At 35.2% G+C, this 12,165-nt stretch overlaps 1 protein-coding gene across 1 annotated transcript in view; it reads right to left on the bottom strand.

Moving 5' to 3' along the window:
* Positions 1 to 596: 596 nt before the first annotated feature.
* LOC110836934 (uncharacterized) overlaps positions 597 to 12,165 on the bottom strand; it is a 33,435-nt gene continuing 21,866 nt past the window's right edge. Inside the window, exon 2 of the mRNA XM_022078664.2 lies at positions 597 to 6,427. Coding sequence (XP_021934356.1) covers positions 6,168 to 6,427 — 260 coding nt within the window. The 3' untranslated portion in view covers positions 597 to 6,167. The remainder of the gene's footprint in view (positions 6,428 to 12,165) is intronic.

Raw genomic sequence — 12,165 nt, 5'->3', positions numbered from 1 at the left:
CCTTAAGATCGTGTTATGGCGCTAAGGTACATTTTTTCGATGTTCAAATTGTATTATAAATAACAAATCAACCCGACAATCACTTTGATATTAACGACTGAATTTGTATAAAATTAACAATAACTGAAATCAGAACTGTTTCAAAAGTAACAAACGTCTTTATAATACACTCAATTGTAGGGATAAATACCGACAGTACACTTTGAGTTGAACAGTTTCACTTACAGTTCGCAACATTAATTTTTCTGTTGCCCTTGAGGAAAAAGAATTTAACAGGAAATAAAGAAATGGTATTAATTAGGTAGCCGACCCCTATGCTACATTATCAGAAATTAAGAGTTTAAATTGTTATGGACATCATAAAAAACGTGAATCTGGAAAATCTTGAATTTGTGGTAAGAAGATAGACACCAGCTATTAACAAGGTGTTACTCGTTTGAAAACTAAATCAAAACGTGTCCTGTGTGCAAAGTGTTTACCTTCAACTCATTTTAAATGTTACAAACACGCAATCTGCTCATTTTCATGCGACCGACGGCAAACAAACCCGCTAAGATAGCGAGGACGTTACTATATATTCAATTTAAAAATATATATTTTTATATTCAACCACAATTTTTATTGTTTTCATTTTTGTTTTCAAACACATTATATATGGACAGGTTTCACAATACACTATATATATTAGGGACACTACACTTACATATAGGTACAGCTACCAACAAGAAATTCAAATTTGCACTTTGACAAAAACGTCATACTAAAAAAAAAAAAAAAAAAACACAATAGATCACGAAAAAATTATGAGGTATTTCAATGTCTAATATAATTTAAGCCTATTTTATATATAAACATCTATGATGCTTTATATATGTATATAGCGTTCTATGTGTGTGAAGGACTGCAGTAGGAGGGTATAAGTGATTAGACTGAAATAAAAGACTCGACTCGTTTAATAGGCCTAAGCATACGTATAATTTGGCTTCTTTTGTATTTATGACTGCATTCTCTTCAAACGAAAGTTGACAATCTTAAATGTCAGACTTAAAATACTATTCGTTTGGAATTTTACAAAACTACTTTAAAAAAACTCAGTGTGGATAGAATTTTTTCGTATACTATCATTCACAGTATGAAAGACTCATGTCAGGTCATTTCATACAATTAAAATTTATTTTCATGGCACATGGGTTCCATTCAGGTAGGTGATTCTAGAACACCAACCAGTCAATGAAGTTAATATGGTTCTTCACAAAATACTGTCTTTGAATTTGTTTGCTAATGGGTCAGCGTAAGTACATATTTCAAAATTAAATACAGAGGCGTATAATATATTTTTCTCCCATTCGGACGTAACACTGATACATTTTTATTATATTTAAGAAGGAAACAATTCAGGTTTGAAAATGTATCTTGGGCTACATGCAGGTTATGTGAAATGACTATAACATTAATTAAGAAAAATGCGTTTTCTGAAAAAATCCAAACAACAATAGGCCTTTACAAGTACTGTAGACGAAATAACAGAACTGCAAATATTGCAGTTCGATAAGTTTTCTTTCTGGAAGGATTTTGTTTTGATTACGTATATCTACGTATCACCATAAATTAAAACCTGTTCCATGCGTTCTTTTACGTATATAAGGTGAAAATTGCATGCATTGACGGCTCAGTCTTCTTGACACTCACTTCGGCTAATATTGTACCAAAATTGTAAAATTTCATGACTCCTGATTCATGTATATGACCGTTGTGTACTTTTCGTAAACGATGTAAAAGAAATTCTTTCTTGGTGATTGAAAATCCTAATGATAGTTCTCAGACTCAACTATTTTAGTACCACAGTTTCAATAGAATTAGACAGACATATTTAGGTACATTTCATGGTTCATCAGCTACTAATTTCCTTAGGAGAATTACTGAAGACGGTTTTTGAGAATTCGCCGAAGTCTGGTACTGAGAACGCACATTAAGAACACGTAACCCCTAGTATTTGCATGTTTAATTAATGACAGATAAGCCTAAAACACGCATGCGCGACTTGGGTTCTTATTAACAAAAACCCGGGGAATACCCGGAACTATTTATGAGGAACTGTACGCCCATCTGCGGGGAGCAGTACCCCACAGCTCTCCCGGCTACAAAGTAAACGTATTTTTGTACAATTACTACAAAACCACACTGACAGTAATGTGTACTACGAAAAATTACAGTAATTCCTGTTTTCTGACTACAGACAAATGTACTATGTATTTTTACGTGACAAAACATGCGTTTTTATTTTTTTCTTATCGAATGTCTCTTATTATATACGAACGCGCGCAAAAACCACATGGTCTTAATCGAATTATATTTAATATTTATATATTTATACGTATTTTCTTATTTCATAGTGTATATATAGAACTCGACACGACACACATGTATTTATATATAGAATCTTTCCTTCCGAAAAAATACTTTTATACAAAGACGACGAAGAAGAATTATTTTATTAAAAAACAATGTTACAAGATGACCGATGTTTCGCCTTTAAATAATTATTATATTACAATATTTAAATATCGGTCTTCTTCAATAACTTTGTTTTCTTGTTTCATGTATTTAAAAGAAATCTCAAACAAACAAAAATAGAATTAATCCCGAGAACTGTTTCTTACAAGAAGGATGTAAGTCCGAATAAATGTTATTAATGATACAATATTTAACACAGCACAAATTATTATCTAATCTCACCTATACACATTTTACAATTTCGGAACAGAAAAAAATGTATATTTCTTATTGGTGTATAAATAAGTTACAATGCATGAGATTTGCAATATTTATAATTATTACGTATACAATACTCTAATATCAAAGAGATGCAAGGGGCATTCTTGATCTCACGTATTTCGTTTGCTCATTTTCAAAATTTCCACATGTTATTGGACAAAATTACTATAATTATGCACAAAACAACTACAACATCCTAACGAATATTTCCTTATTTATGCTCAAGTTAAGGGAGAATGCTTCTGGTATACAAAATAGCTCTTTTTAAGTGTATTTTATTTCTGTATTAACAATAAACGCTTTCACTGATGTTAACTTTAAATGTAGTAATAGGGGACACATGAAAATATAATTGGATACTACGTAATCCCTTGCAGAGTGATGTGAAGTTTCAATAAACATTACACTCCTTAGGCCTGGCTAAACCTCACATATTTAAATTTCTCAATTTATCATAGTGTTCAAAAGTGAATGCGTAATTGCCTCTGAAATGAAAATAATTACACCCAGAGGTTAACACATTAAAAAGTAACTAAGTAACTTACATTCGCCTGTAAAAGGACTGAACATCGTTTAAATCTAAATTTTTAAAATTATTCTTTTAGCCAAAAACAGTTTGGAGCGTGAAATACGAAGATAATAAGAGGAAAACAACAAAAGTATTGTTTCTACATAACCTTTGGTATAATCACGGTTAAAATTAAAACAAGAATCAACTCGTCACTCTCTTTAAGAATGCTAAAACGATTATTAAGAATACCATCCCCCAACTCACAGTGATATCTCTTCTTTAAAATATGCAGCGACCAAACTGTAGGCCTATCATGCTTTCTCTTACCACCTCATTGCACATAAGTATGACTTCACAGAGCCAATAACATGATTTGAGACTTTTGAATTGATGGAATTAACATTCAATATGAAGATGACGTTACGAAACGGAAACTCCGATTACTAACCGTACCAAAATTCACTCGAAAAGAAAAGTGTCATACTTTGATGTACTCAGACAAGACCCCTGTTCTCAAATAATTAAATTTGAAGTTATAACACATATTAGAAGACCCAATTGTTTTATAAAATTTTGCCTGATATCAATCTAATCCATATTAAACGAATTCATCAAATCTCAAGTCGGATGTTATACTGAGACGTGTAATATAAGTATATACTATGAAATAACACGAATTTATAAATCAAAATTGCCTTAAATTTTTTTTGTAATAATACATAAGTGAACACTAATATTACACGTTTCCTAAAATGACTGTCTCATTACATATAAATATATGTATCGTATATTGACAAACGTCTTATGCTTTACTTAATGAATATTTTCGCCCTATATCTGATCTAGTAATGGGAATAATTGCCCATTTTCGTAAGTTACATTTATACCAGTTTCTTGAATCCAGTCCTGGCATCACAAAGTAAACATAACTTATTTAGTTGTTTTTTATTGTAGCTTCGATTGCATTTATTCTCTGACACTTGCTTTTAGCATATGTTCACACGCACACAAATGAGTGGTGACTAAAAAACACACCACTAACTTCATTAAACACAACATCAGAGTTACCCATTAAACAGTCAGATAAGAATGTTAACCATTTTGAGTTCTGAAATTTCACCATTGTCTGTTATGTGAGAAAGTACTATGATCTGAAAGCTGGTCAAATACTAAGTTATTTCAGTTTTCCAATAAAGTAGATTTTAAACATGTACAAATAATCACATATGTTAACTAACAATGGTGAAATATTTCATCCGGGACAAAGATGAGCATTTGGAAGTACAGTTCAAGTTTTGTCCTTCTTTCTGTAACTTCTCATTGTACTAAATATAGTACTCGTCATCATTGGCTCCGGTTCACAAGCGTAAAATATTTCTATCAGCAGCATATCAACACTGACCTTTCTGTTGTGGCGTTAAATCCAGAAGAAAAATACGAAGTCTGAACTTACTAGATGGTAAGAAGTTCATGATCTGCTGGCGTTAAAGCTGACTCTTCGACAATTGAGGTAATCACTTCAGTGGAGAACTGTGACTGCTGAAGGGTCACTTGGACATTTTACACAGCTTCGCTGCATTTATTTACCGAGGGTGTGGATGTATTACACATGAACGGGGACAATCCGATATATCTTGGCACTAAAATCTTCTATCGGTACGAATTTTTTATGTAACGTTTTGAAGAGATGAAGAAGGGAGGTTTGAAACACTTTGCACATCCAGTAAGCACTTTTTTTGAGATCTTGCACGTAAATTACAGAATTTATTGCGTTATAACCTTAGAACACTATAGGGTACCACTAAGGAACATTATTTTTCTGCATCCTTGTTCTCGTGTATCTGATGATTAAACTTTAAATTTTTTTATTTCTTTGCAATTCTTGATAGTTTTCACTGTGCGTCTCGTATATCAACGTTGGAGGGATACATTACGTATATTGATTGGTTTTTCGATGTCCTCTCACTTTATTCATTTTTTTGTTTTTGTGTTCTTGTATAATAGCTTTCCACTGTTTATGAAACTTCACTTATGGACTTCACGTGAAACACGCCACAGGGAACTGCTTTGGCTCAGTCAGCTTTCTTATTATTTTCTCAAGAATTCGATGTTACTAAGATAAACATTATTTCTGTTCCGCACGCTATATTTAATGACCGTCCATGCAACAGAGTGTTGTTATTCTTTACTATCACAATATCGATGTTTAACACCCGCTCCACACTTCACACTTTATCTCGGACGCTTGAACAATGGCTTCATTCCTCAAGGGGGGATGAGTATTCTTAACTATCTTTCCAAAAAAATAACTTAAAAAAGAAAAATTATCAACTGTATAAAAAATATTAACCGGGTAATCGTAACTCTGGCTTTCATTTACATAGTGAAAATAAGTGATAGCGAATTTAAATAACATAATTTTGCCGAAAATAAATGCTCTATCCAAATTCTTTAAGAAAAGTTCGTTCAAGGTCAACGTATGCACTGTATTGACTTGGGAGAAGTTCATGTCATGGAAATATTCATTCACTGAGAGAGCACAATAAACATAAAATAATTTTAGAGAATTAAAGCAAAACCCCAGCAAATTTAATTATTATTATTATTATTATTATCAACAAATACGAATGTCGTTATTTATTTAATGATTATATTCGAGAAAGACATTCAACTTCCTCGAAGTTATTTGTTGAGCTTATTTCCAAGTACGTTCCTGTAATTAAAGTCATTTCAGATCTTCTAGGGTTGTCTTAATTTGGCTCCAGAAGAAAATATTTTTTTGACTACATTTATAAATAGAAAAGAAAACAGTCTGACGAAAGGGAAACGAACGGTTATCATTTTCCCTTGAAACCAGCGGCTGAGAGTGAAACTGTTACTTTTATTGCGGTGAGGTTTGTGGTGTTATGTCCGAGCCAGCGTTCCCGTCACCGTTTTGACCACCCTCAGGTTTCGACTTATTTTCCTTCTTCCACTTCATGCGTCTGTTCTGGAACCAAATCTTGATCTGCCGCTCCGTGAGACACAGGGCGTGGGCGATCTCAATTCTTCGTCTTCTGGTCAGGTAGCGGTTGAAGTGGAATTCCTTCTCCAACTCCAATGTCTGGTACCTCGTGTATGTTTGTCGTCCTCGCTTCCTCTCTGTAAAAATACGGAAATAAACTACCATAAGAAACATTCACAGGGATACGGAGTAAAATGGACTATACAAAGATATCAAATTAAAATATTCCTTTTGAAATAATTTGAAATTCAAGGCGATGTAACCCATTTCAGGAGAATTAGAGATGAGCCACACGCAAAGTATTATTAAGTGCAAGTTCAATGTTGGACCCTAAAAAAATCAAAAGACAAGTGTCAATACCATTTTATTAATGTCGGTCCTTGTCATCGGTCAAAACAGTTGGTGTAACTGTATCTATTTCATTTTGGCTACTAAAATGCAGGCCCTGCTATCAAATTAGAAATGCCGTAACGTGAAATATTTGTCAAATGCCTCTGTTATCTCAGTCCAAGATATCACACAAGCGGTGAGTCTAACTGATGACAAAGTTTTTGACATTAGTGTGACCGCTGATTTGGAGCATAATCGTGTTCTTTTCTAATAAATTTAGATGAAAGGCAATGGGGAATATTGATCATTTCATAATCCCTTGGTTTCATTTATCTGCCCTGCAGTGATAAAATACTAAACTCCTAACTCTCATCACGCCCACTCCGCTACGTCAAATTTCCCCTCTAATTCCACCCCCCTTACCCGGGGCTGCAACTTCTAAGCAAGCGAAGCTACTTAGTAATTCTACATCACATCCCAGTTCCTTAGATCTTAACAACCTCTTAGTACCCTGCCTATGGATATATTTTGACTTCAAATTTACTTTCATATTACAATTAATGATTATCTGTGCATTGGACTCAGTAAAGATACAGCAAATCATCTTTCTAATGGTCTCAATAAGACGATCAGAACAATACATGAACCGCAATAAATCAGATTTCGCTTTCAGTAATGACGTTTACCAGGAACAACTTAATACTAAAGTCTCAATATTTCCGAAGTTCTCTGCTCACGATTCGGATCATGATGTAATATTTAGCCTGAAGCAGAACTCTAATTAACAGTCCGTTCTCTCTTAAACGTAGCTATGTCGATGCGATCTAAAAATTGATTGCATCAATTTTCACTAATTCGCATCCTAGACTCTATATTCCAAACAAAATAATGTTTGAAAATATTATCACCTTAACAAACATACCATCTCTGCTTCACTATGTGCACAGAACCTTACAAGTTTACACAGCAATATTAAAATTGTACCGGTGTGAAACAAAAAAATTATCGTATTCAATAAAGTCGCATTTTTATTAGAAATGCCTCCTTTAGCAACAATCGGTAAGAACTTAACTTTCAGTAGCGTAAAATTGTCAGTTACCTTCACGTTGACGTGGCTTTCCAATTAACAATACGTCCATTCCGAAATTAAATTAAAAAAACACCGACCATTGTGAATAACAGTAAGAACGGAAATATCTTTGGGATGGAAAATGTATACAACATCTTAGTAGGAAATCGCGAATTGAAGACATAACTTCGAGAAGCAGATGGGAAGATACTATTAAAATGGATGCTAAGATATAGGGTATAAAAATGTGGGCAAAATTAAAATTACTTCAGGATACGTTCCAGAGGCTGGATTTTGTGACCAAGATAGTGAATTTTTGGGTTCCACAAACGGCAGAGGATTTGACAAGCTGAGAGAATATCGGTTTCTCAAGGACTCTGTCTTATGAAGGCAGTTTTTTTATATATGATGAACATAAAACATGGGAGCTTTAAGATCCTCACGGTGGCGAAGAAGTCGATATTGGTCTTTGATCTATAATACCGTCTGGACATGTAGACAGATACTAATTTTCAGAGAAATACACTGTGTACATCTTCATCTTCAGGGTATCTACGAACATGTGCACACGGCATTACAATCTAGAAGACGAACATCGACATCATAAAGATGCTATAACAATTCCTTGACAAACAGTTTCGATGGTAATTACCTTTAAATTAATGACACAAATAAGAATAAACAAACAAGTGTGCAGAAACAAGGTTATAGTAAAACGATAATAATTGCGCAAAGCTATTCTACCAGACGGTGGTCTAGCGGTCAGAACGCTGGGCTTGTAATCCTGGGGTCCTGGGTTCGATTCCCGGCCGTGGTCCAGGTATTACGGAGATTTCCTCCGGGGCTTCCCCGGTTTCTCCGTGGCATCCCAACAATTACTCCATTCTCATCATCATTTACACACAGAAGAAGGCAACGGCAAACCACTTCTGGATCATTTGCCGAGGAAACATACGAACAGGTCCCTATCAGAGGGAACTTGTTCTCAATGTCACCAGGGGTCGGCTCCGATCCAGTGGTACCAAAAAAAATCTACCAGCTGTTCAGATGCCATAGGGGCAACACATAAAAACGAATGACATGCTGAATCATAACAATTCAAGTCGGTTAATGCATTAAAAACTGATGTATGCTCAGTGTTCTAATTTTTTAAGTAATAAAATTCACAGTAACAAAATCAAGTAGCTAATAAAACATACGAAAATTCTTGGATGTTTAAACTTTCAGAAAGTTACTATCAAAGCCAAATATAAATTCAGGAAGACATTAAGCAGATTAAATTCGGGAAATGCTTGCGACCATTCAGTTCAATATCCTCAGTATTTTGTCCCATGCTTAATACGAAAAGATTAAATCATACAACATTAAAGTTTCACCTGTTGCTTTTGCTGCTTTATGTGGATGTTTAATTTAGTCTCCTTTAATCCTAAGTTTATTTAAGAGTATGAGAACAGGATCTGCGTATCGTTGAAGAGTTCTCTAGGATACACGCACATAAATAAGTATTATTCCGAATATAACGCAAAGATCTAAAACACATCGAGCCGCCTAGGGTAACAAACTAAATTACTCGTAGTTTTTACTTTCGTACAATTTCAACAACCTTTGAAGCTTTAGTAATGAATACGAGGTGCGATCGGAAAGTTTCTAGACTGCGCCTATAAAAACCCGTACACTTATCTCAGGTATTAAATTCATCCATCACCCTCGAAGTAGTTCCCCTGGGAGTGAACACAACGATCCCAGCGCCGCTGCCAAGCCTGGAAGCATCCCTGGAAATCTTTCTTTGTCAGCCTGTCAAGCACCATCTGCGATTCTGCCTGAATCTCTTCTATCGTCTCAAATCTCTTTCCCTTTAGCTGAATTTTCATCTTTGGGAAGAGGAAGAAGTCACACGGAGCTAAGGAGGGTGCGGGGTGACGGCCATGGTGTTTGAGGCCAAAAACTGCCGAACTTTGAGGGCGGTGTGCGCTGGCGCGTTGTCATGATGCGTCGCATGTGGAGTTCTTCCTTTAGAATCAGCTGACAGGTCCCATAGCCTATCCCAACAATGTCGCACAAGTCGTTGATGGTACGACGTCGATCTTCGTGAATGGCCTGCCGAATCTTCGTAACATTTTCGGGCGTTGTGCTTGAAGATGGTCGTCCAGAACGCTCGTCATCATCGACAGAGGTTCGGCCATTTTTAAAACGTGAATGCCACACAAAAGTTTGTGCACGACCCATTGCGGACTCCGCAAATGCTTGCTTTAGAATTTCATAGGCTTCCGTAGCCGTTTTGGAGAGGTTTTGGCAAAATTTGATGCACACGCCATTCCGAAATCGCAGGAGGGTCGGGGTAATGCACTACCAAAACGCCCGTAACTAAGAAACAAATGCTAATTCGATGATGCCGGCTGGCACACTGATTCACTATGAATGTAGGCCGCACCCCCTAGCGGCAGAAGCTCGTACTACATCCGGTTCGCCCGCTATTGACAGAGTCTTGAAACTTTCCGATCGCACCTCGTATGTAGAATGTACAATTTTCTAACATTTTCAAGTGAATTTATATATTAATTTTTATATTTTCATAATAGTCAGAGAGCCGAAATGTGGACCTACTTCTGTGTAGGTTCTGTATTTATTTTTAAAGCACTGAATCATGCTCATCTATGTCATAAAGGTGCTGGTATTTACAATGCAGTACTAATGAAAGGTAAATATACCGACAATAAACTACTGTGCTTACAACATGGATTCTGTGTTGCCAAAATGAATATTAGTATTTTACAGTATTATTTTGAAGCGATTAAATCGTACATTTTGTTTAAATAAGTTAAAAGCATTGAAAAATTAAAAACAAATACAATCAATATATAATTATATCATTAAAGGACTGTAAGGCTTTCAAAAATATTGAGCTTACTTCTGCGAATTAAGATAAGCCTTATATGATTTTAAACATTTAAAATGACAACCGGTAGACACGCCTAGTACGAAGAAACATGCAGAAACAATATTGATGTAAATGCCTGAAAAGTTCATTCAGAATACTGGTGTAGATTTGGGGATATTACAAAAATGGATCTCAATAAATTAGGGTGGGGCGAAGTGATGTAGATTAATCTGGTTAATAAAATAAAACTACTGGGTGGGTTCTTCTAAACGCGGTTTCATAAAGGTGGGGATTTCCATTATTATATGAGGGACTATTAGGAAATACATTGCGTTGTAATTGGCACGAAAGTGGCTAAGTGCTTTGACCGAAAACAGTGTCATTAAATCTTGCCACTGTTCCACAAGATAATGCTGGGCTCAATACACAAGTTCACTAAGATTTTGTAACCTGTTGTCTGAAATATTATAAATACATTTAAAAATGGACTAATGTAATGCGAAAATATTTCAAAACGCAGTAACGTACCAAATCACTTACTAGTTTCAAGTTAAATATCTTTACCTATTCAACAATGAAAGCGATACATCACAGTTCATAATAGTATATTACGATTAAATGTCGATTTGGTTAACAGTAAAATTATATTTTACATGCCTACAATTATCGACGCCAGTTCTAAGCAGTTTTAAACTCTGTTGGCATCCAACTCTTTCTTCACTTTTATTAAACAAACTAATACAACCGATTTTAAGTTTGTGGCTTTTATTTTCTTTATTCTTCAGCTTTATAGATTGTATCATTGATGTGTATAGATTCAAAATTAATGCCGAAACAAAGAATCATTTAGATTATTTTTGAGGACTTCACGAACTGGAAGTGAGGGGAAGAATAGGGCCATAGCTAGACCTGGGGGCAATAATCAGGATTCTGATTGGAGGCCCATACAAGCGTTGAAATTATCTAACGAATTATAATTGAGTATTGGGAACTCCATTATTTTCTAATACATTTTTTAACCGACGCAACAGCCTTGAAAGTGCAAGAGAAAAAATCGAAGAATAATATTTTCCTGTGTCGAAGTCCCCATCACACGATACAATAAGAGATACGTTGTTAAGAACGAATTTTACGCTTCTGCACGTCTGTCAACGGATTTTTTTATCTTGAATGAGTATGGGATGTTAATACACAGAAAACGGAGAAGTAAAATGTACCATCACACTATGCCTGGGGTGCCACTAAATCCTTTTACTTATTTATACATTTAAAGTTTATTTGACGACGATGTCAGTAGCACAGAATTCATGACAAAGAATGAGAAGATGATTGATGAACTGGCATTTGTCTGGAGGGACTCAGAATAGCCGATCTCCTTGCCGCCATATGAAGGCGGGACCTCCCGAAGAATCCTAACCACTCGAGTGCTACGTTTTATTTCTACTGAACCGTTTAACTAATAAAGCAATCACTATGTGATACTACGGCGAAAACCAGTTCAACACTGGTCACCAGCAACATATTTCATAACACTCTTATCGCAAATAATTCAGTTATGTCGGTAGTTTCCTTTCCTCCTCGGCGAAGAAATGGCGCTT

This window comes from Zootermopsis nevadensis, unplaced genomic scaffold (assembly GCF_977971745.1).
Source record: "Zootermopsis nevadensis isolate Lab colony 2312 unplaced genomic scaffold, Znev_1.0 Znev_ptg000001l, whole genome shotgun sequence".
In the NCBI taxonomy this organism is placed as follows: domain Eukaryota; kingdom Metazoa; phylum Arthropoda; class Insecta; order Blattodea; family Termopsidae; genus Zootermopsis; species Zootermopsis nevadensis.
Note: the sequence above shows the minus strand (reverse complement) of the source record. Positions and strands in the feature narration are given on the sequence as shown.